The sequence below is a fragment of the Cylas formicarius genome, unplaced genomic scaffold (assembly GCF_029955315.1).
Source record: "Cylas formicarius isolate icCylForm1 unplaced genomic scaffold, icCylForm1.1 PGA_scaffold_7__23_contigs__length_41026272, whole genome shotgun sequence".
Classification (NCBI taxonomy): Eukaryota; Metazoa; Arthropoda; class Insecta; order Coleoptera; family Brentidae; genus Cylas; species Cylas formicarius.
Window position 1 is genome coordinate 31,843,585 of NW_026844352.1, and position 26,114 is coordinate 31,869,698.

The window sequence follows — 26,114 nt, forward strand, 5'->3', positions numbered from 1 at the left end:
GAATTAAATGGCGATAAGTCTGGACTCGGTGGATGATCAAGTGTTTATCATTCTTGGCCATCGGTTTCTGTTGCTTTGCAGCTGCAGCTGATGTGTGTCGTGTCGGGGATAGGACAATCTTGTCTTTTGCGTCGATACTGGGGCTAAACTAGATGCAAGCGACTGCAGTAGTAGGTTGCGTTAATGATCTGACATTCGTGTGGGAAATCTACCAGTAAAACATCCCTCTAATCACAAGAAACCATGGCCAACACTTTTCCCGCAGACCATCGCGTTTTTACATTTACAATTGTTTCTTCGCATTCCATTCTCCACTAAATATTTGTACGCTTTGATTCGTGGGTGTAATGATGCACCCATGCCTCGTCACAGATAATAATTTTATAGGGAAAAGCTTCCTCATCTTCTTAAAAATAAGTTCGAAGCATTTGAGAAATGCAAACTAGTGGGGTTTTTTGATCATCATTCAGCAAACTGGGAACTTAACGTGATGAGATTTTTCTGAAGTACAACTGCTTTCTGTTGATCATGAAACTGTGTCACATTCTACTGTGTAGCTACTTATATATTGTTTGAGAGGGGAATGATCATTGTCTCGGATGCTTATAGATTTCTATAAGAATCTACAGAAATCTATAAACTACCACACAAGTTTCTTTGAAAACCTTTTTGGTTGTTTGTTGTATTAATAAATAGTTATTTGGATATAACATTACAATATTAAGATAATTTTAATAATAATAAGTTTAATCGTTTGTCCAAGAATAATTTGGGTTATTTTTATGTAAGTTGAGATAAACTAGTTTTTGAAGTAAAGTACGTTAGAGTCGCGTAGACGTAGGTCGGTGACTAATTCGTTGAATGCAGATTAGACGTCGGATTGTGGCGGATATTTTTGATGGTACAACCATTAACGACAGACTGACGATATTAACGTCATTAATTTGGAATGTCCGATTTTTGTGCATTCGAAGAATGTTGCCCAAACATCGTATAATGCACTTTACGTCGGCCGCAGTATGATTTTCTGGCAGTGATATTATGTTAAACTTGGTAAAACATAGATGATGTTATCTTAGTATCACATGGATCAAACAGCCGTAACCAGACTTGTCCTGTTCTCTTGATTTTGAACAATTTATTTTTTTATTTAATAATGTCTTCTATCGACACACAAATCCTTTTTGTCGAAAAAAAAAAACAAAGTTGGGATCAGAAACGGCAAGTGAGGTAAGTAATTTTAATGAAAGTGTTTTAAACATATCTGCTCCCTTAAATTTAACTAATAGTACTTTTTTCTTTTAATACCTAAAAAAAATTCCAACAACTGATAACCATAAACGAGATGACAACATAGATGTTGATTAAAATGATGATGTGCATGACTACTTTCAAAGTACCAATAATTAACTAGGAAGCGGTAATATTCCCTTCCGTTGACACGATACTGGTTCCACCTCACTCAATTCTTTCACATAAACCACCTTACAGTGATCGATTTATGCAAAAAAATATGTAAGAGGCAATTACAAACCCGCAAGAAACGCACACTTGATTGACTTGATGACATTTAATTTTCGTTGGCGACTTCGATCTGTGGTTGAACTGCAGTAGCTGAAATGACTCCAGGGTGCTATTTTGCTGCTGACCTGCCCATGTCCGGAAGACGGCTTTTTCGTGGTATTTTTATTAACCGGCACTAAATATTAGTTATTATTAAGTACATTTAGTTACTACGCTATTTTTTCCAATCAGTTAACGAACTTTTTCAAGATGTTATGGTTATTTCTTACTTTGCGAATTAAGACTGATTAAAAAAACTGTTATTATAAAAATTTAGATTTTTTATCAGTAAAATGTCCATCGTAAAAATATTTCACTAAGGATTTTGTTTTGGTTCACTATTATATTCTCGTTCTTTCATAAATCGTCTTGTAACTTTGTCAGATAAAAAGAGAAGAAGAAATATTTACAGATTGGTGTATCAAGATACCCAAAGAAGTAGAATTATATTGAACTATGATATTTAGTACAGAATTTTTAACGTCAGTTTTAGTTCACATATACATTTAAATAAAGTCAGCAGCCGATGTCATGGCGATCCAAATCTGTTGGCTTGATTTAGGTGTAAAATTGGTAATTATCAGACTTCGGACGTCGGGTCGCCTGTGACACATTAAGTGCTAGGTCAAAATGCTGGTTAGGTACTACCTAATTCAATTCAATACTAAAACAGTCATTTCGTGAGTCACATTTACTTCTGAAATTACATTATTTTAGCTTTTTGCTTTTAACTCTAAAACGTTTCAAACTAAATGTAGCGTGTTACAATACTTTTAGATAAAGAATGAATCATTCCTTTTAGATACAGAGGGTTCTATTTAAAATTCAAGCTTAATTAACATTTAAATATTTGTCAAATATGCATAATTTTGTAAAGACCTTGTATACGATAGCTTAAATCTCATTTCATAACAGCACCCTATTGACAAGTAACAAAATTCCAGATTACCAGATTTATTATTTTCATAGGTGTTCTCAGGCTCAAGTTTTTTAGAACAATGAATGCGGCAGCGTTGCACTTTTTTAAATATTTAAAAATTTGAGATCGTAGTCGCCTATGGCAGCAACCCAATTTTTAAAAGTATATTTGTCCAATCTCCATATACTTCTAATAAGCCATCTAGTTTGTATACAGGTATATGGATATCATATTTAGGCACACGGTTTTATAAATTGCCCGGCGATAGAGGAGGGAACAAACGCCACAACCACTTTGCGATAATCGTTCCCACACAAACGTCGACGATCGTTGGAAATAATATTCGCCGTATTGCGGAACACCCAGTACAATAGGCGATCGCCACAAAATACAAGCGTGTACAATCGCACACGACGCGTATATCATTTTTACTGCCTCGTTTGGCGATGCGGCGAAGCAGCAGACGTTCGGATATTCGAAACAAGCGTATAGTTAATTCCCAAAGTCATTTTCTTGCAAATAATTCTAGTATTGTTAAACTAACACGCTTGGCATACGAAACGAATAAATAAAAATTGTGGACCGTTCTCAAATAAACACGGAGCTTCGATCCCACGTCGTAGAAACGTAGAAACTATGGAATTTGTTAATTTTCCTTTAAAAATATTTCCTTTCCTTCACTCGGTCGAAAAATATATGTCGATGTCAGTATCAATCCATGTTATATTGATTGGTAAGTCGAGGTCCTTTTTTTTACCTCGTTTTACCGGTGCTATCCGGCACAAATCAGAGGTTTTTCTGATTCTACAGAAATCGAAGTAAGATCGAAATTTTCTGAGTCATTCTAAGTGTGTTAACAACCATTTTCCAAAACACAAAACTACAATCAACTTTCATAGTATATTATGCAACAAGTGCGGTAAACGTCATTTGACTCACGAGTTTATTTGACACGAGCGGAGCGAGTTTTGAATAAACGAGTGAGTTAAAAAATTTACCGAACGTGTTGCATACTATACTTTTTCTACGACCGTTAGTTTTTGGATACATTTTCGCAAAACAACACGAATACATTCACTGACATGACCGTCAGAATTGCCAAACGTCAAAATTCAAAGCGTGGGAAATATCTCCGAAAACATTCGATTGCTCCCAAATCCGTGCGGTAAAATGACGAAAATGTCCGAAGTGGCTCGGATTCATGGGAAACGAATCTGACGTGGTAAAGTGACGTTCGCACGCTAGATCGGTGGGTAATTAGAAATTTTACAGACGGGAGTAGAAAGAAATTTTTACTACCCATCAAGTCCGAAAGTAATTCAATATGCGCAAGCGGCATTCAACAGCTGACAGATCCTCAATAAGTCTGGATGTGACATTGTTACGCCAGTATTTTCTCAAAATATGTCCAGATTCTATTAAGTGCAAAAAGGAGTTAACTTTGGGGATAGGTCTATTTAGAAAGAAAATGGTTCACAGTGCAGATTGGTGGGTGAAATTTAAAGGCATGAAAACTTGATAGGGCCACGGTATTATGTAATAGCTATGACATACACCATATACGCCAAATTTTACCATTGGGTCTATTTTCAGATGTTACGTCACCAGGACTATTTTCGAATAAACTGAGAGGTAAGAAAGTAAACGTAGGACAAGATGGGGATGAATGTTGTTTGGATTCTTGAAATTAAATTAATAAATTACTATTATCATTATTAATTAAATTTGCCCAATATTTTTTTTGCCTTCAATGATTAATTAGATAAAGTATTAATTTAATTAAATAATTAATTATTTTTGCGACCTGCAATATATTCGGTTAAGACGATCACTGTCACATTGGTACTTTTCATATTAAATAACATTAATGAATAAATCTATTCCGGAAAAATTCTCGATTAATTTTGCTTTAATTAAAATGAGACTGATTAGTCGGTGTTATTACTTTGTCTGCTAACATGACAAAATGTTCCCGATTCATTTTTGGTACAAACATTGTTAATTTTTTAAATGTAACACAATTAGTTTAATCAATTCAAATTACAAAAGAAAATGGTTCATCAGCACCGCAAAAAGGTTTTGCTCTTAACAAAATAATAACTTACTCGATAATTCAATGTATTTAAAAAGGTTTTATTTATTAGTTATTTAGGCATTTGTATCGAGCATCTCCCGTTTAAGGTTTGGTAGTGATTTACCACACCACATTTTATCATACTGGAAAGCAAAAAACTGTTTTTTCAAAGAAATTTTCACAGGTCATTACACTACTATTTACCAATCTTCTAGGTTCCCATTTCGTTATTTGAATAAATCTTCGAACAAGATGATTGGCAAGAGGTCAGCAAGTTCGATTCCTTAACAACCAACGCAAAAGGAATCCAGAAGATTTGAAAATATCAAAACACTGTTTTTCACACTACTTTTGAGGTTAATGTGCGTTAAGTAGCCGAAATCGGCATCTAGACTTAGTTATCAACTAGAATGACGCAACTGAGGCGACTTTAGTAGTCGAACAATCGAAAATATGGCTTAACTTCCAAGCTTATTTCTGAGTCAGTAGCTTGTCACGACGATGAACTATACTTTAGAACTTGTGGGGCATCGCAAAATATGATAAGGTCACCGTCGACGTTACCTCACTCTTATTTATCAATTCCATATCAATATCAAATATGCTATACTTAAGTAAAACAATGAAATCCCTCGATTTATGACAATTACATGTTAATCGGGTCGGAAGAAGTGCAACGAGTTATTTTAAAGCGAGACGAACGATAAGTAGTAGATGACGCCCGCGGCATCTTTTCAGTTGGTTCCTACTCTACGACGGGCCGTGTGTCACGCGGACGCGCGCGCGCGCAGTTGCCGCCGCCCGAAATTACCGTCATTACGTCCCCGTAGCGCCGGGGGCGGCCTGCATGGATAACGACACTTCCGAAACCCGAAATTTCGCGCAACAATGTAACGATTTATCTGATCGCCGAGACTCACCTTCAGGACACATTTCCCTTCCGTTTCGTTTTCGGCGACCGACACGTTGTAAAAGCTTTGATCGAAGATCGGTTCGTTGTCGTTGACATCGTGTATCGTCACCAGGACCGTCGCGGTCGACGACAACGGAGGGAAGCCGTTATCGGTAGCCACCACAGTTAGTTTCGGCAACGGATCCGTTTCGCAATCGACGTGCGCGCGCGTCGTCACCAACCCGCTCTTCGGGTCGATTTGAAACCATCCCCTTGGGTCCCTCAGTGAGTACGTTACGACGCCGTTGTCGCCGTCGTCCTCGTCGCTCGCGATTACCCGCACCACCGAAGTACCCGGGTCGGACACTTCCATCACGTTCGCGTCGTACGAATCCCTTTCGAATCTCGGTGAGTTATCGTTGACGTCGGTCACGCGAAGGTTTATAGTTTTGGACGCGTGCAAGGGCGGCGTCCCCGTATCCGTCGCGACAACGTTTAACGTATAATTGGGCTGCGATTCCCTGTCGAGTGGCAACGACACGATCACCAGGTACACGACGTTATCGCGGGTGGTCAGACCGAATTTGCCGTCTCCGCCGCTCAGCGTCACGTTAACGTTGGCGTAATCCTGCTTCGAGTCAGGATCCCGGACGCTGATCCTAGCGACGAACTCGCCCGGTTGCGCCGACTCGCTGATTTTGGGCGTCGCGTCGTCGCTCAGGAAAATGACGTTGATCGTGGGCTGGTTGTCGTTGACGTCCACCACTTTGATCGAAACGAACGTCGTCGCCTCGAGCGGCTGCAGCCCCCGGTCTCTGGCGACGACGACCAACTCGTGCAACTCTTTCGTTTCAAAGTCGAGCGGTTTGTTCACGCTTATCGTGCCCGTGGCGGCGTCTATCTTGAACATCGTCTCCTTGTCGCTCTGTCGCCTGTTGATGGAATACTCCACGCGGCTGTTGTCGCCGATATCCGCGTCGCTGGCCGACACCTGCATTACGGCAGTACCCACGGTCGAGTTTTCCGGCACCGAGGCGAAGTACCGGGTCTGGTTAAACACCGGCGGGTTATCGTTCACGTCCTGGATAGTGATGTTGACCGTCATTTCGCCTCGGAGAGGCGGCGAACCACCGTCCAAAGCTTCGATCACCAGGTTATAGGAATCGCACGTCTCCCTATCGAGGAATCCGTTGATTTGGAGGTCCAGGTAAAGGACGCCGTCTCTTTCGCGATGCGACGACAGTCGGAATGCGTTGTTTTTGTTGCCCGACACGATGTTGTACTTCTGCGTGTTGTACAGGTCGAGGTCGAGGTCTTTGGCGGGCGGCAGCGTCCTCTTGACGTCGCGCGGTGTGTTTTCGGGAAACTCGATGTGGACGATCGGCGTCGGGAACGTAGGCGCGTTATCGTTCTCGTCGGAGACCTTGACGATGACTTTAACGTTGTCGCCGCTCATCGGTATCGCGACTAGGGAGTAACTGGCTCGAGTCTCCCTGTCCAACGGAACTTTCGTGCGTATCTCGCCGGTCGTGTGATCGATCTGGAGATCAGTGTCGACGTGGCTACCGACCGGGACGATGAGGTAGGGCGGCCCCGACGCGACCCCGTCCCCGATAAAACCGATCTTGGTGCCGACGGCGGCGCCCTCCGATATCTCCAGGTCGCGGGTGTGCTCCGTCGCGGCGACGACGGCGACGACGAGAAAGAAATAACCCGCCAGCCGGCACGGGGACATTTTTCGATACGCCGTCACTGGTAGACGCACCCGCGCATATTCTGGAACAGACGGGAGGGTTGAATGCACTTTAGTCCGCGTAAGACGGAAGCTGAAATATACACAGCGAGAAGTTTTTAAAGCATTCGTTTTTGGTTGCGTTGTCAGCGAAACGCACTATATAAAAAATTCAATTTTGTCTGGAATGGTTTTTCAGATAATAATTAAAAAGCGATTTACCTCCCTGTTTCTCAAAAGCGAAACTTGACATTCAATTAGGAAACGCCCTGTATGCTCGGTCTACGTTTACTTCTAATAATGTACACGAAATATTTGCAACGTATTTTATTTTCCGCAGGAAGTCATCTTTTGCATGCGGTACCGACGATTTACAATTAAAAAATTACGAAAAGTGTAATATCAAAGAGATCGATATGTTCGACAAATTTCTAAATGCAGGTGTAATATTTCGCATAAATATTATTATGTAACAGCGAACGAACTGAATGATTTTTTTACGTGGAACCCACACGTCATTATACGCCTAGCGCATTATAATTTTAATTGACTAGTCAAATACTTCATTTGAATAAGTAGTCGGGCTAATTAAATGGCGCGAATGTCGATTATTTTTCGGTTCTCGGTTTAATAAGGTTGAATTTCGTACAAAAACCCGTATATTCAGTATATTATGCAACAATTTTGATAAACACTACTTCATTCACTAGTTTGATTTACCACAAGCGGAGTGCTAATAAATAACTAAATGAAGAAGCTTATCAATGGAATGACTAAAATCTACCGAAAACATCCGATCGCCCCCAAGGCCGCGAATAAAGCACCGGAAATGTCCGAAGTTGCTCGCGACAGTGCGGGTTCGTCGCCTGACATATCGTTCATACTTTTTTACTTGGACCCGTCCTCAGTGTAAAAAAAAATACAAACCATCGTGTTATACATGGTATTTCAGACTTTGCGAATTAAACCCGATTTATCTATCTTTGGGTGCCAACAAACAAAAATTTGGTTTAAATATGAACGGTAAGTCTAGATTGTTTTGCTTTTGCAGTCTGTGCGAAATGTTCCGCTCGGGTTTTGTAAAGCACATTACAAACAAAAAGCGAATAACCATATTATTTATGAAATGAAATAGTAAAATAGTACAACTCTGATGGATAAGATCGTAGGAATTACAATCCTTATCTAACTTGACTAACCCCATCATGAACGTTCTCGTGACATTATTGTAATTACATATTATTAATGTAAAAAATTTGGTTAAGTGGCTTATAATTTTTTGTAATATAAAATAGTACAATAAGCAATTTATAGTTTTAAATCTGACTGTGCCACGAACCCTTTTTTTATTATAAATTATAAAATCTTAAAAACCTTTTATTTTAGAACAATGCATTTATATATACAACAACATCGAGAACAGTCGTTGAGTTTCAAATATTTTCACGCTTCATGGGACCGCATTTGCGGAGATCCTTCCAACGTAACCCACCCTCGAGATGCAGGTATACAAAAATATCTCGCCTTTTTGGCTCTCAAAGGTACCCGGCAAAGTGCAGTATCATCCGAGCCAACTTCTAACATTTTTTACAAAAAATGATTTAGCCAAAAATATTAATTATTATGCTCTTACCCACGAATAACAGCAATGCGTTATTATATATTATATATAGTCGCCCCAGAATTATAAGAGAGCAATGAAAATAGGTTTATATTATTATTAATATTAATGTATGGACTAATCAAGAGTAAATAAGTCTTCGTCATAATAAAAGGTACGCAGAAACTGCCACTACTGGTAGTGCGGCCCAAAAGATAACTTCGAAAATGCAAGGAAAGGTTTTTGATATATCTACACGAAAGTGTTTGGTTGTTTAAACGAAAATGTTTTTTTTTGCCAAAATACCTTAGGGAATAAGAATATCTATTTAAAGACTAAATAGATTGTCATTAAAAATTCTATCGTATTTAAGATATGCACTTGAAGGCAGATTTCATTTTTTCACGAAAACGCGCCGTAACTGAATATTACGCAGTTATTTAATTAAGCAAATCATCAAATCAAATTGGACTGTTGACATTCTATTTTGAAATTATCCACCACATCATAACACCAATTATAAGAAAATGAAAAAAAAAACGGGAATGTTAAAGCAAGGAAAGAGATTTACATATTATTTGGTAGAGAACAGAAGAGGGTTTTTATTATTGTGTCTTTCTAAACTCGTGAAACTCATGGGTGGTATAGTATAATGTTTTATAGGAACAATCGCTGATATTGGTTGACTAATCCTAGTAACTAACCCCGGTTCTGAAAAAGTCCACTAAAATATGTGGTATTTGCTTGGAATAACGTGAGCTCGACTCTGTTCTAAGCCGACGAATTCGAATCGACCTGCTTTACGATTGTCGTTAGCGACATAGCATCCGAGAGTTAAATTGCCAATATTTTATTACTCTCTCACAATATCGGGGCGCCCATACCGGTCGTACCGTCGGTCCCGAGAAAAATTAAAAGAATGTTATCTCCAAACGGTCGCATCCGCGTGGAATTTCTTTTGGCGATACCTTTCGCCCTACGTTTACCACCTCCAAAAGGTACGACCCAGTCGGTTCCGTGGGGCGGCCCAGTAACGCTCGCGTGTAACACCGCAGCCATAACGCATAATATACCTGTGTCAAGCAAATCTCGGCGGTTCCGCACTCTCAGCGACAGTTCATGTCTGCTTGGGGGGCGGCGGTACTACGCGCACGCACACTCACACACACTCGCACCACTTCGCGACGACGGTACGAACGGGGAAACTTTTAGAACGCAGGGGGAGGCGGTTATGTGGGGGTACTTTTGGTGAATCACGGCGGACATAGGTACCCCGTTCTCGGCCGTTCCTTGAGATGGACTGAGGCGAGATCGGGCTGCCGGTACTGCCGCGGCTTCCCCCCCACCACCTCCCGTCCCGCATTCCAAAGCGTTCCCCTTCTCCGCGCGCACGGCGGTGTCTTCTCTTCGGCGACCTGCAGGTATGGGACGCGGCGAAAGGGACGGCGACGACGACGACGGCGGCGACAGCCAAAAGGGCCCCATTGTTCGGTACCACCGCGCGCGGAAACCGACCATTGTCTTGTCTATTTCGCGAACGGTCACCGGGATACGCGCCGGGGTGTTTAAAATAAAAAGAATAAATAAAATAAAAGCGAGTTCGATGCCAAGTGAGGCGACGAACGTCGCCAAAATATCGGAAATTAAAAAAAAAGGAGTAAAATAAAAAACGATTCATAGAAAAAAAAACACTGAAGAATGGTTCCGTATACATTGCGCAATGTAATATTTTCAAACCACGAGGGTCGATTGTTAGAAAAATTTTTTACCGGAACTTGGGAAACACCGAAAAGTATTTTTTTTTTCGTTTCTGCCTATATGATGTATAGACATGTAACCACTACACGCAGACCCGTTAAACATCAGACAAACGCGGCAACACCGCCCCCACCAAATGACCTAAGCAAGACGTAGCAGCTCAAAAACGCTAAAAGCATTATATTACAACTGGCCGTCCAAACGTATAATTAGTAATCATTATTTTTACACGTTTGGATTGCACCGAGCACTTAGCAGTTTCATTTCGGTTCTCTCGCTTCTTTCCCCGAACAGCGGCGGGGCGGAAAGGGAGGGGGGTAGGAGCAGAAGGAGCAATTTTGCAGTTTTCAATATATTAGGTGACCCGTGGGTCGAGTCTATAGATAAAACTTTCGATCATTTCTTATACCCGCATAGACGCTTAAATTGTATAGTTTACAAATTATTATATATAACAAGGAGTTTTTTTACAGCTGTCGCCCTTTCTTGCATCTTAGCTTCCAACGCTTCCGATCATTCCAGTCATGTGCTTGTAGTCCTCTATCCACCATTGTACAGTTTACTTCTTTATTCCACGATTTTCTTGGTCTACCTCTTTTTCTGAGATTGATGGGGATCCACTGTAACAGTCGTTTTAGCCTAGTTAGCGGTGCACCAACATTCATTTCCATAGCTTTTATTTTGGAGGCGTCTTTTTTATTTATTACCCAAAGCTCTGCTCCATATGTTTATTTTCAAATTCTTTCAATGATACTTTTATATATTCTAATTTTTGTGTTCCGAGTGATGTGGTTATTCCAGAGCATATTGTTTAGTCGGCGTTTGCTGTATTACTTTGTGCAATTCTAGTTGCTATTTCCTTTGTGTTATGACCATCATTTGTTATTCGTACACCAAGGTATTTGTAACTATCAACGTTTTTAATTTGTGTGCCTCTTAATTCTAAATGCCGTCCTTCGTTTCCCACCCCTACATACTTCGTTTTTGTTGGGTTAAGTGTTAAACCCTACTTGCTATATTCTTCATCCATTTTTCACAAAATGTAGTAAATATCTTCCTCATCTTCTGCAAAGATTACTTGGTCATATGCAAAATGAAGGCTATAAAGCTTATGATCTTCAATTGGAATACCCATCGGTTCACATTTTCTTTTCCAGATTTTCAAGGGCCCCTCCAAATAGATCTTAAGGAGTGTAGGTGCAATGCAGCAGCCTTGTCGAAGCCCTTTGGTCACCTTTATCTTTCTGATTACTTTTTGCCCAATCTTTATTAGACTCGCCATATCGTCGTATAACTCCTTCACTGCATTAATGTATGATAATGGATTTTTTTTTACCTACTAACACATGCCACAGCTTAGTTAAGGGGACGGTATCGTACGCTTTTTGAAGATCAATGAATACCATATTTGGCTTTCCAAGCGCTTTTCTAATGTTTCTTTTAGGCTAAATACGTCGTCTATACAAGAACGCCCGGCACGAAAGCCGTTATGATCTTCAGCGTCCTCCCAACAATCTTCAATTATGCTTTTAATATCTTCCCATACAACCTGCAAATTGACTTGGTTACACCAAGCCCCCGGTAATTTGTACACGCCTTTCTGTTACCTTTTTTCTTGTATATATTGCAGTTGTATGCAGTTTTCCATTCTGTAGGTATTTCTTTCCCTCTCAGAAATAAGTTAAAAGTATAAGCCAATAACTGCAATAAATTGTCAGGACCATATTTAATTACTCTATGGGTACTCACCTGGTCCTGAATTCTTTCTATTTATCATACTACTGGCGTGTTTTTTAATTTCTTCTGGTGTTATTTCAGTTTCTTTGCAGTAGGAAATATCATGTTTTTCATGGTTAATATCGTTAAGTTTTGTTCCATCTTCTGTTCTACTACCTTTAATTTTGCCAGGCTTCTTTACTTCTTGCGTTGCCCAATAACTTCTCTGCGTTATCGCAGGCATTATTCCACATATCATTTTTAACTTTATTTACGTTTTTTTTACTTCTCGCTTTTCTGTTGTCGATCGTAAATATTCTTTGTTGCTAACCACTTATTATACATAGCTTTCTTCTTCCTCACAAGATCTTCTATTTCTTTATTCCACCATTCATTTTTATTCTTTTTACTATCCACTTCTCCAATAGCTTCCATCGCTGCTTCGTCAAGAGCTTTAATAATTTTGTTATACGTACTAATTGGTGAGGAGTAAGAGACATAGTTTAATTTCAAGCTCAATCTCATTCGATATAGAAACTGGGTGGACTCGTTTTCAAATCTTTGTAGGTTATATCTCCTGGTTGAGATGTCTTGCAATATCGTTGAACCTTTAAATGTGCATAGTAGTGACGCTAAGTAAATGTTTATCAATTCCACACCCTACTCCTCGATGAACTCTAACGTTATTAACCTTCATTTTGGAATTTTCTTTGCAAAGACAATAATCTATTATTGATTTCAGATTTCTCGTAGGTTAAGGCCACGTGTATTTATGGTAGTGTTGGTAGTATTCATTCATTGCAACACTTATTGGTCTTTCACCGTTTTTGTTTATTTTTTCCTCACCAAATGGACCGACAACATTGTTATATACTTTCCTTCCAGTTCTGGCATTTTAATTACTTAGTGGTTCAAATATTTTCTACCAAGTCTGTCATTTCATCCTCAAATGTATCTTTTACTTCGTGCTTCTCATCTCCAGAAGGTGCATATGCGCCCACTACCTCTAAGTTATGTCCTTGAAGCTTCATCTCAACTTTTATTAGCCTCTCATTTATTTGTTTAATGTTTCGTGACAGCTTTTTCGTTATCAGTATACTTACACCTGCAGCCGCTCTTCTGTCTTTTCCTACTCCACTATAGAAATGAACAAAGTCTCTAAACTCTTCAGAACCTTTTCCTTTCTTTTTGGTCTCTATAAGGACTGTTACATCTAATTTAAATCTCTTGATTTATTTTAGTACCTGATCTAGTTTAGTTCGAGTACCTTGCACATTCCACGTTCCAAAACTCGTTAAGTTTTTCCGTAAGCTGGGTCGTTTTCCATTAAATCTGTACGGCGTTTTCTTTCTAGAACTTTTTGCAATGCATTTTTTTTTCGTGTGATGGGGAGCAGGCCCATCGGCACAACCTCCAATCCTGGTGGACCGGAAAGATTTCTGTAGGGGCCTTCTATCCTTAGCCAAGCGGCTCCAGATTTTCGGTGCTAAAGACTCGTGCTAAAGACCCATGTCATTCTTAGATTAAATTTGCTGACCGTGTGTTAGGTCTTCTATTGTTTGGGACGTTTCTTGGTATTTGTGATACCCACTTATGGGCATCAATGAGTATCACAAGATCCGAAGTCAGCTTTTTCACCCTCCTCCTCTCTCAACCGGGCTTGGGACCTGCTACAAACTAATTAATTTTAAAATGTTGCGATATAAACACAGTTAAAATAAATAAACTTCGCTGATAAGGTTTGTTAGCGTATGAACCAAGTACGAAGACACCATAGCAACCATCAAGTACTTATCATTTGTCGCAGAACACTATCTAATATTGGCGTAGACTCTTTGAATATTAGGCCCGGTAGACACGATGTTTTTATCAGATCGAAATTGCTGTTAAAAAAATGCTTACCTCTTAACTGATAATTCTTTGGTGGTGGACACCGAGCATTTTTTTAAGCAAAATATGTGTGACTATTTTGTTGGATTTTGCTTTTTAATAACATATTATGTTCAGCCAAGAGTTTGAAGAAAAGTGACTGAATAAGTTGATCAACGTGTTGAATACTATACTTTTTCTACGACCATTAGTTTTCCGCCGGCATGTTGACATCACAAGTAACATGACCATCAAAATAGGCCCCTTGCGTGAATTTTAAAATGTTTGAGATTGAAAAAATGTTGAATTTTACCTGATAAAAATTATTTCTATTAAAATTCAGGGCTTAGAGTTCATCCAGAGCGCTTTAAATATAACGTCATACGAAAACGCCTTGTGACGTCACGATGGAAATGGCAGTGTGTGGGAACTCATCTATGGATTCTATGGCACTATTCCATTGTAGTTGCGGTAGCTAAATTGTTTACGTGTTTGCGCCAGTTTGAAGTTTTTTTTTGTTCAAATTTTGAGTGAAAAAGCAACGAGTTGGAATGTTCTTAAGGTTCTTGCTTTTCTCAACTGCTCCCAGATAATCTAATAGTTATGGATGCTTTTATGCTATCTCTAAAATCTGCTTGTTTTCGTTATTTCCGTTATTATAACCGAACAGCATGGTTTTGTCAAGGGAAGGTCAACTGTTTCGAACCTCCTGAGCTATGAGCGTTCACTGTTGGGGGCCTTTGAGAATGGGTATCAAGTAAGCTCTCAGGGATGGGAATCTTTGGAGACCTTCGAAATTGGTTTCGCAGTAATAGCACTAACCGGAAGCAATCAGTCAAAGTTAAAAATTACATTTCGTTAGAGACTGTTGTGACATCTGGTGTCCCACATTCCTTTTTAATGTCTTCATTAATGACCTAAAAAATATTTTTCGGTTTTGCCAATTTCTTGCATTTGCGGATGATTTAAGGCTTTTTAAGGTTATAGCATCACCTCTTGACTGTCATCGATTACAGGAGGATCTTGATAGGTTTTCTTTCTGGTGCAGATAGAACAATTTAAGTGCAAAATTGTAAGCTTTAGCAGATCCAAAAATCCAGTAACTAAGAGAGACAGAACCTAGTTAAAGATCTTGGAGTTTGGCTCGATTCAGAGCTCCCATTTACATATCACATTGATTTTCTGACTAACAGAGCTATTCGATTGCTTGGGTTTGTTTTTCGGACTTTGAAGGTTTTTGAGAAGATCTTTACGTATAGGGAGCTGTGCTGTGAGCTCGTGCGTTCAATTTTAGAGTATGCTACTTGTGTCTGGCAACCATACTATGTAATTCACTAGGAAAGAATAGAGCGTGTGCAGCGTAAGTTCCTTAGAGGGATAGGTTTCAAGTTGGGAATGTCATTTGAGGAAATAAACTACGAGGAGATTATGAAGCTTTTGAATCTGACATCTTTGGAGAGTAGGCGCATATTTTTTGACATCGCTACATTATACAAAATCCTTAATAACTTGATGGATTCACCAGATCTTCTCCCATCTGTTGGTGTTCATATTTCTCCTATTAATGCAAGAAATAAGGCTCCTTTTAACATTGACTTTCATAGGACCAACTATGGCATTATCTCGGCTATGAATCGAATGCGCAAGCTGACAAATATTTTACTCACAAATAACGAGCATATTGATTTATTTTCTGACTCTCTCAGTAGTTTTAATTACAAAGTAAAGAAGACTGTTTTTAATCGAAACTTGGTAGTTCAGCAACTGTAAGTGTTATTTGTAAGTGTCGGTGTTACTATGTTTCTTAGGTTAAACTATATTGTAATGATAAAGTAAATGCTAAATGCGTAAATAAAATTTTTTATTTTAATTTTATTTTTAATCGGTTCGCCTGACAATAGTACATCCGTCGGTTCAGCCGATCTTGTTGATTTTCGCGGGCTCCAACTTAGAATGCGTGTAAAATATTTATTTAAAAACCCTCAAATGAATAATAATGTCAGCGACGCGGCGGTCGCCGTCACGATCTCGAAGGTGGTGGGAATGGTCCCGCGCGCACGCTCATCGGATTATTCAGAAATAAATATCGAATTAAGTGGCGCGCATTTAAGACTGACCAGATTTTTATCTGCGGAAAAAAATTGGGGTGGGCCGCGCCACCGACAAAAAAAACAAAACTTCCCGAGTTCGTCACATTTATAAATGGCATGTCGTTAACTGTAATCGTCGTGCCAAAGTAGTCGCTTAAGCGAGATAAACAGACTTATGCAAATCGGAAATAATCCCGGATGACCCGCCGGAGGTGGGCAGAAACCATTCCGCGTAATGGCGTCGCATATTTTTCGACACCGGACCGTCGCGTTTTAATCGCCGTCCTAATGAACTTTTTTTCGGAGTTTTCCGACTCAATCAAGAAAAGACGGAATGTGCGACCTACCCCCAAGATTCGTCTTCTCGCTTCTATTTCTCGATACGTCTAAAATTATTACGAACCGTTTCCGATTCCAAAGACTGTTGAGGGCGGCTTGCCTGATTAGTTTTTATTTTTGGGTAAATCGTGGAAATGCCTCTCTTTTAAGAGCAATTCACTAAGCTTATAATAACCACTATCAAAGTTTAGTACTCGGAGTGTCTTGAATTGCGGAGCACCTTTTTTTTTGTTGCCAAGTTGGATCCGAGAGGATGAACAGTTTTCACGCCTTCTATAATTAAAAAAAAATCATAATTGTGATAATATGAGGATAAGACAGTTATTAATAATTGAGACAAATCAACATTATTTTTCCATTTTCAATGAAGAGTGTCTATAGCGCATTTGACTCACGAATTTATTTCATACGAGCGGAGCGAATATTTAGTGAACGAGTGACTTAAAAACTTTACCGAACGCGTTGCATACTATACTTTTTGTACGACGGTTAGTTTTGGTACGTTTCTTCACTGACATGACGTCACAATTTAAGGCGTGGGAAATATCTCCGAAAACATCCGATTGCTCCCAAACCCGTGCGGTAAAATCACGGAAATGTCCGAAGTGGCTCGAGTCCATGGGAAACGGGAAACGCGGTAAAGTGACGTTTCCCGCACGTTTAGTAACGGTGTGTAATTAGGCATTTTACAGACGGGAGTAGAAATAGAATATAATAGAAGAATAGAATAGAAAAGAAGAGTTTGTTACTCTGTCTAGAGAATTGGTGAGCGATGAACAACTTTTTTTGAATATTTCAGAATGTCTAAAAATTTTTTCAATGTATTGCTTCATAAAATAGAGGGGCATCTAATTAAACCGGACACGTTAGAGAAAAGTTATCACAATTTTTGGTTAGTTAGTTCGACCTGCGAAGATGTCGAATTTGCACTCTTTTGAGGAGCTCCTCTTTTTTTAGGCATTTGCTGCGTGTTTGCTGATTTTGGGTCTCTAGCCTTTGAGGAACGGATGATTGACTTCATTTATCACCAGTTTCAACAGTTGTAGTGTCTACATCATAAACGATGTTCTCTTGTTCACTAACTTGTTTATGATCTTCCAATTCCTCAGTTTCGTCTTTTTGGAATTCAGTATTCCCTTTCGAATCCATTTCATCAAAAAATTTGTTTTGAAATCCCAATCACAAATATATAAAGTTTTTTGTTGCCTTCTTTTTAGAAGTTGCCAACAATTGTCTCTGATATTATTCCATCTTGCCTTGCATGCTGGCCCTAAAAATAAATTCACCTTTAGTTCAAACAACATAATATTGCAATTATTGTTGTTATAATAAAATGACTTTCTTTATTTAAAAATAGCTCTTTTATCACTTTTTGTACTTCCATGCACAAGCGGCACAAAAAGTATTTTTCCTCCTAGTAACTAAAAGTATCAGGTTATTAGATGGAATAATTGGGAACAATATTATGAAAGCTCCCATTTAAACAAAAATGAAAAAAAATCAAGATTACCTTGACAATGCGCCATCATGGCGGATGGCAATTTTTTAATTACAAAAAAATTTTTCTTTTGTATTGTTAGCATTGAAAATTGGCGCATGTTATTTGCCGCGAAATATTTTCATAGTTCAATAAAAATGTCTTTTAGGACTCAATTAATTCTTCAATTAATCTTTAGAAAAATTTAGAAAAAAATATTTGCTTCTGCTGATAGCGATATCAAAATTTTTATAGAAGAAACATGAATGTTGTAAAAATGTCTTTACGAATAATACTGCTGATGTCAACACATAAAATGATAGTACATTGTACATTGGCTTTGCTTATCCTCTTCAACAGACAAAGAATTGGAGATGTGCAGTATCTTAAATTGCAGGACTATAATTTTGAGAATAAGATTTTACTGATTTTCAAGACGCATTAAGTGAGTCCGAAAAGCAAGTGCTTGTAGCATACAAAAGGGTTGTAAACACCGGAAAATGTTCAAGACCAGTAGTTGTACTAGTCCCAAGTATTTTGCAAGAATATATCAACCTACTAATTACACACAAGGGGCACTTTATTAACAGCGATAATGAGTATCTTTTTGCATTACCAGGAAGTCTCGTATAAATTTGGGAAAGGGCGATGTGCCCCAGGCAATTGGTAGCAACAAACTAAGAAAGTATATCGCTGCGATTATGCAGATTTTAAATGTATCTAAAATTGAAGCAAGTTTTTAAATTTTATGGGACATACCGAAAAAACTCACGAAAAATTTTACAAAGAAAACAATCTTTTTAAAGCCGTCATTATTATTATTATTATTCAATAAATGTTGCTGCTAACCTTAGTTGCTAAAACATTTTTTCTCTATCTTTTATAGTTTCTGAGATCTGAATATCAATGCCATCAATTTCGAGCACGCTGTATATCAGGTTGCTGTTAACGGGCAAATTTGGGTTTTTGATTTTCTCTACACCATCGTATTTTCTTAAGTAATAAAACTAACTTTCTAGCTAGTATTTGATATCTTACAAACTGCAAAAGTATCTAAATTATTGTTAATGATTAGGAAACGAACAGTTCCCGTACAAGATAAAGGAAAATCTTTTTCCAAAATAGATATTAATATTAATGGTGAAGTATTAAGTAAATACCTAATTACCCACCGATCTAGCGTGCGGAAGCGTCACTTTACCACTTCAGTTTCGTTTCCCACGGATGCGAGCCACTTCGGACAATTCCCGGATTTTACCGCACGGGTTTGGGAGCAATCGGATGTTTTCGGAGATATTTCCCACGCTTTGAATTTGGACGTTTGTCAATTCTGACGATCATGTCAGTGAATGTATTCGTGTTGTTTTGCAAAAATGTAACCAAAAAGAAGAAGTATAGTATGCAACACGTTCGGTAAACTTTTTAACTCACTCGTTTATTAAAAACTCGCTCCGCTGCGTTCCGTTCGTGTCAAATAAACTCGTGAGTCAAATGACGTTTACCGCACTTGCATAATATACTATTATAACAGAAACTGCAGATGAACCCTGTTTTTCTAAAGCTGTGTTAACTGATGCAACAAATGGGAAAAGTAAGAATTTAAAATAAAACAAATAATTGAATCCCGTAAATTCCGTATATATAGAAATTTTTGTAAAATATTTTAATTGGCTACCTGAAACAATATTTCAACAAAAAAAAACTAACAAAAAGTAAACAAGACAGAGGTAACTGTCAACAAATAAAAAATTGTCCAACCCACAATTCTAGTGCAAAAATCGAATCAGGCAATCGCTACTGCTATCAAAGACTTTATTTGTTAGGCTGTAACAGGAAAGTTACTTAATGAAACTTTTTAGGGACTGGAACCCGGACCTAAGTAAATCGCTTGAAAATCAGGGCTGACGAACCGTGTGTACTAAATTTTTGGCCAGAATTAAGTGGAATGTGTGTTAGAAGTTAGAAGTGGGTACTCGATAGAAAAATGGTCTCTAACGATAAACTAGCGGTAAAATGAGTATAAACGGCATTCGCCTTCTATTTTGTTTTAGTTATTCGAGAGTGGCTTGCATTGATGAAAATGCGACGGCGGCGCCATACTAATTTTTCGGAAGTAGTTGATAAGGAAATTAACGAATCGTCGCAAAACGCTTAAACGGTTTTGGCTAAATGACGAACCCGGTTTATTTTTGAGATCGGCGCGACGTTGCCGCGTCGCGGCAATCATCCCGCGACGTTGAAATACCGGGTTAATTAACCCGATTAGATAGTTCGGACGTGGCGTTAATTGAGCGTGCTATCGCGTGTCTGATTGGCACCGCGAATTCGAGCGTAGATTGCGCGTAGAAGCAAAAAAGCCCCCACGTTTAAATATATATATTCCGATCGCTCCGGCGTTTTTATTTCTTTTTAATTAGGGCTGCCTTTCCAACGAGGCCGGTATAAAATGTCTGTAATTTGGGCCGTTGCCCGCAAACTTAATGGGATATAAATTGTATTAAAAATGCACACGAAGATGTCATTATGAACCCCGGCGTTTTGGTGTATCACTCGCGGTAGACCGACGAGAGTGAAGCAATTAAATAAATAACAATAAGAAAAACGTCAATCACACTCTTAGTGCGTGTTTCGAACGCGTTCTTTATATGTCAAACGATCGGATACATCTGTTACGTAGCGATACCAACAACAAACAAACTCTAGGTGTTCGGACGTATCCGTACCGGCGTCCCAAGCAGCCTCTCGACATCTATAAAAAGCGGAGAGGCACGCAAAAAAGAACCTCATTTCGAGCCGCAATGCTAACGTTACCGTTTAAGTAGGCCATATTAGAATGGTCCACGGAATCTGTCTCGCTCCATCTCTCCCTCTCGCTCTCTCTCTCTGAAACGGTAGCCTGAAAAAAATCTAATTTGTTTCCCATTAGTTTTGGACGGTTTTTCTGTGTTGCATCGGCATCGGGAAAAAAACGAACGCTTAGCTTTCGGTTTGGTTTGGCTTATTAACACAGTACGATTCGGATTTGATTGTTTCTACAGAGGACACACAACAAATGTACGCAACACAACGACTACCGGTTATATATGGAATACGGAGAACGAATAATCACAGCAATGACTGCATTTCTCATATAACGGCGCACGCGCACGGGCCCTGTTGGCTATACAAAATCATATAGCTATAATATAATATGGTGGACTAGAAACTGTAAAAATTTCACACACTAAGCAGCACTTTGCGCCATTTTCTATTTAAACGGCGACCTCCACACGTCTCCCACAACATTTAACAAGGTGTGGGAATATTTTGCGAAAATACTGGCGTAAAAATCCTAGGTCGAACCTGAAACCTGTCGGATTGACGAACTGTCAGCGGCCATCTGGATGGGTTAAAAATGGCCGCTCATGCGCATATTGAATAAGACACATTCAACGTTTTTTTATGCTGGATACTGTTATGTACATGTATGTGTCTAGTAGCTGTATGATAAAAATACAAATAAAGTCTTTTTTATTGCGTTTCATTCCAGTTGAGTCAAAATGGGAAATTTGCATAGATAGCAAAATTGCGGCTCGACGATATAGTAGATTCCCACTCGACAGAATCCTTAAGCCCGGTAGACACGAGATTTTTAGGAGATAATAAGTGCTATTAAAAATGCACGTATTTTTAACTGGCAATTTTTTCGAATAAAATGATTATTGATTATTTTGGTGCAATTTTGTTTTTAAAGGTTGTTTTTTAAATTGTTGATAAAATAAACGATAAATCCATAATGAAAATACTAGAATCGAGAGAAATGACGGCGTTTATTTAAAGTGCTGAAGGAAATCCAATATATACTCATAAATTTATGTACTCTCTAAAACCAATTTCTGTGCAATTCTGTTACATTTAGAGCTAATTTAGGTTATATATTCAAATACAGTTTTCTTTAACTAACTTTTCTAAACTAACCTTTCTTTCTAAACTAACCAAAACTGTCATCTGCAATTACTAGACTTGCATGAGCGTTCTGTCTGTAGGAAGTTCTACACTTGCTTTTGAATATTTTTTCCACTTAAATTTTCCCGCTCTATCTCATAAAATTATTTAGGCTTTTAAGAGCAATCTTCCCTGATTTTGATTTTAATTACATTTTTCATAGAGCTGGTAATTCCATCTGCAAAATTTCTTGCAATTTGATAGTAGACATATACATGTAAACATTGCATCTGGTCTACTTTCTAAAATTTTTAAAATGGCCCATTTTTATTTAACAACTACACAGGATCAGTTGGTGAAGTGAGAGGGTGATCTAATAAATAAAGTAAAAGGCAAGCAGTATTTTTATATTTTGTTTATTAAAATGCACTGTTTTTCACATATATTGCAACCCAATCAAAGGCACTGTGCCATTATGTGCCCGACGTTGTCAAAATCAATCTTCTCACTAATATTCTTCGTCTTGATATTCTCATCTTGGTTGGCGATGAAAATCAGGTTATCACCCTGTTGCTTCCAGCCATACTTTTTCACCCAAGCTTGCAGCGTTTTATCGTCAACGTCACCCAACAATTGCGCCAAATGATTCCTGTCTATGGTCTGGAATGTAATGCCGACTACATGACACACGAACTTGCGAATGGAATCAAAAAAACTGGTGATTTTCTGAGTCAGTGCCGGAATTGTATGAACCCGGGTCCAGAACAGTTGGAAATCGCACTGCTCAAGCAAATCGGCCAGGTATATTATTTGGTTTATTGGCTCTTGAGACAGTTGCTGTTCGGTCAGCAAACATTTGCACAAAATGAAGTCGGTGTGCGGAAGGTTTGTGAGTGCTTTCATGAGAATCTGTCCCGCAATATCGAAATTGAAAATTTGCGGGTCGAACTGATACAACTTTAACACTGCCAGATTAGCTTCCAGGTCATAGGTGTTTTCTCGCGATTGAATTTCCACATAACGTTCCAAAGTGTAAAGGTTGTCGGGATTATACCTACAAGAGATAATTATCTTAAATTATTGACGTAATTTTTATAAATCCGTTACCGCTCGATCCCTTTTAGCATATTGCCCACTGTTTGTTTCATTGTTTCAGCCATGTCTTACGTTTTTGCAGACTTAACGCTACACAATAAGCTAACCAAAAAATTCATAGAACCTAACCTCGACATGGTAATGGCACAGCAACAAAAAGAAGAAGTTCTGTCTGTCTTGTGCGTTATACGTCAAAAAGTTTCCGCTGTATAATTTGGATAAATATATTATACGAAAAATATATCCAAAGTCATCCAAAAGATCGTGGAACGTTTTGAAAATCAAATTATGGCGGGTTTTCCGGGAAGCATCGCTTTTGACGAATATGGCAGACCTTTTATTATAATCAAAGACCAAGACAAACAAAAACGATTGACCGGAATCGATGCACTGAAAGTAAGGTTATAAGTTTGTTGTCCAAACAATTTTTGATCATCTGCTTCAAAAATTTTTAATATCACGGAATTTTGGGCTATGGCTTATCACTTCTCTATTTTTTTTTTAACAGTGGAGCTTAAATTATGCGAATCTACAAAGTTTTTAATTTTCAGTCTCATATTTTGGCCGCCAGACAAATTGCTAACACTATTAGGACATCCTTGGGCCCTAAGGGTTTGGATAAAATGATGGTTTCGCCGGATGGTAACTGACTGTATGGGCATAAGTACTGAATTCTCAACATTTGTGTTTTTAGGTGAAGTAACCGTGACCAATGATGGGGCGACAATCTTAAAAATGATGGACATTGAACATGAAATTGGCAAACTTTTGGTAGAACTGTCTCAGTCGCAAGATGATGAAATTGGTGATGGCACTACCGGGGTTGTAGTACTTGCTGGCGCCTTGCTGGAGCAGGCAGCCACATTAGTAGACAGGGGCATTCATCCTATAAGGATAGCAGATGGTTTCGAAATGGCATGCGACACTGCAGTAAAGCACTTGGAAAAGATCGCTGAGATGTTCCCAGTGTCAGACAAAAACCCTGAGCCACTGGTAAAAGTGGCCATGACCACCCTCGGGTCGAAAATTATCAACAAGTGCCATCGGCAAATGGCTGAAATTGCAGTAAATGCAGTATTGGCAGTCGCCGACTTGCCCCACAAAGACGTCAACTTTGAGTTGATTAAAGTTGAAGGGAAGGTTGGAGGAAAGCTGGAGGACACTGTGTTAGTAAAAGGAGTGGTTATCGACAAGACGGTATCGCACTCACAGATGCCGAAAGTTCTAAAAGATGTCAAACTGGCTATTCTGACTTGTCCCTTTGAACCCCCAAAACCTAAAACCACTCACAAGTTAGACGTAAAAGATGTTGCCGGTTACAAGGAATTAAGGCAGTACGAGCAGGACAAATTCCGAGAAATGGTTAGCTATTTTATATATCAATTGTACGAATTGTTATGTTAGGTTTTGATTGTTCCAGGTTAGCCTCGTGAAAAACGCAGGCGCTACCCTGGCTATATGCCAGTGGGGTTTTGACGATGAAGCCAACCACCTATTGCTGCAGCAGGAGCTGCCGGCTGTTAGGTGGGTTGGGGGGCCCGAAATCGAGCTCATAGCGATAGCGACCGGAGGTCGCATAGTGCCGCGGTTTGAAGAGCTCAGTCCTGAAAAACTGGGTCACGCTGGACTGGTGAGGGAGCTGACGTTTGGCACAACAAGCGATCGAATGCTGGTGATCGAAGATTGCTCCAACTCGAGGGCGGTGACGATCTTAGTGCGCGGCGGTAACAAAATGTTGGTGGAGGAAGCGAAACGGAGCCTGCACGATGCTTTGTGTGTTGTGACGAGCTTGGTACAGGTTTGGAACAATTCTATAAGGTCTTGTGGTGGTGGTTAAAAAAAATTGTATCTGGTAGGAACCCAGGGTCGTTTACGGGGGTGGCGCAGCTGAAGTGGCGTGCAGCCTGGCGGTGGCATCGCAGGCCGATCAACTTGCATCACTTGAGCAGTACGCGTACCGGGCGTTCGCTGAAGCTTTGGAGAGCATTCCGCTAGCGCTGGCGGAAAATAGCGGTCTATCGGCCATCCACGCGCTCGGTGAAGTCAAAGTAATTCAACAAATATCCGTAACTAACAAATAACCCATGAACTTAAATGCCGCAGCAGAGGTGGCCAATATAAATGTAATTTAAAAAAAAAATCTAGGGCCTAACCAAAAAATTATGGCTAGTGTTGGCCAATAGAAATAAAGAAGTAGCAGAACCTAAAAATTATTATTCCAGGCGAAACAGTCGTCCAGTGGTGATCCGGCTCTTGGAATCGATTGCATGTTCACTGGTAACATAAATATGCGCGAGCAGCACGTAATCGAATCTCTTCGCTCGAAGCGGCAGCAGTTTTTGCTGGCCACGCAGCTCGTGAAGATGATATTGAAGATCGACGACGTCCGCCAACCAAACGACTCCCAAGGGTTTTAAATACTATTTATTCCGCCGTAACATATTTTGTTTTTAATAATATTTCTCATCCGCGCAGATTTCTTACATTCTTATGCATAAAGCATTAAAACCATCTAACCTTTAAACCTTTGTTTTATTGTTAGCAGATGCTTTCAAACTTACAGAGGCTCTGTCGGCGGCCATACTGATTTTAAATTTTTTATTTTATCTAATCAAAATCACAACAATATTGGCACCCAAAAAATAAACACATGTTTCGACAAGAGGTCTACAAATGAATACAATACAGAAAGAAGCAATACATAATAAGACAAAATATAAAATGTTCTTCACTTATACATTCCATTACAAATCGTTACTCATTCTCGCTGTTGTTCTGAAAAAACTTCTTTCTTGCGTTACTCCTTAATATTTTTTTTTACTTAGTTTTAGGGTAAATTTGCTTTTGTTGGTAATAAGCGTAATAAACACTTGTAAGTGATTAGATATTTTAAGGGCACTACATAGCTGCTACTTATGATACTAGTCAACCTAGGATGTGGAACTCTCAAGTTATTTTTTTTATTTCCTAAAAATAGCTTTCCAACAAAGTTAGAAATTATTCTTCTGTAAAACTGTTTACCGGGTTGGAATGTTTCACGGTAAAGCAGTTATTTTTTAAAACAAT

General features: G+C 39.0%; 3 protein-coding genes across 3 annotated transcripts in view; 1 reads left to right on the top strand and 2 right to left on the bottom strand.

Moving 5' to 3' along the window:
- LOC132705716 (protein dachsous) overlaps positions 1-10,067 on the bottom strand; it is a 234,491-nt gene extending 224,424 nt beyond the window's left edge. The window contains exons 1-2 of the mRNA XM_060676521.1: positions 9,854-10,067; positions 5,477-7,224 (exon numbers count right to left, since the gene is read on the bottom strand). Coding sequence (XP_060532504.1) covers positions 5,477-7,183 — 1,707 coding nt within the window. The 5' untranslated portion in view covers positions 7,184-7,224; positions 9,854-10,067. The remainder of the gene's footprint in view (positions 1-5,476; positions 7,225-9,853) is intronic.
- A 12,286-nt stretch (positions 10,068-22,353) lies between these two features.
- LOC132705332 (eukaryotic translation initiation factor 3 subunit K) lies at positions 22,354-23,199 on the bottom strand. The gene is made up of 2 exons (XM_060675860.1): positions 23,061-23,199; positions 22,354-23,007 (listed from the first exon to the last, which is right to left on the bottom strand). The coding sequence occupies exons 1-2, from the start codon at positions 23,111-23,113 to the stop codon at positions 22,410-22,412; spliced, it is 651 nt and encodes a 216-aa protein (XP_060531843.1). The 5' UTR covers positions 23,114-23,199; the 3' UTR covers positions 22,354-22,409.
- A 104-nt stretch (positions 23,200-23,303) lies between these two features.
- Positions 23,304-25,585, top strand: LOC132705331 (T-complex protein 1 subunit epsilon). Its single transcript, XM_060675859.1, has 6 exons — positions 23,304-23,444; positions 23,600-23,690; positions 23,743-24,410; positions 24,469-24,846; positions 24,905-25,096; positions 25,271-25,585. Exons 1-6 carry the CDS (start codon positions 23,337-23,339, stop codon positions 25,463-25,465), a joined length of 1,632 nt encoding a protein of 543 aa, XP_060531842.1. The 5' UTR covers positions 23,304-23,336; the 3' UTR covers positions 25,466-25,585.
- The last annotated feature ends 529 nt before the right edge of the window (positions 25,586-26,114 follow it).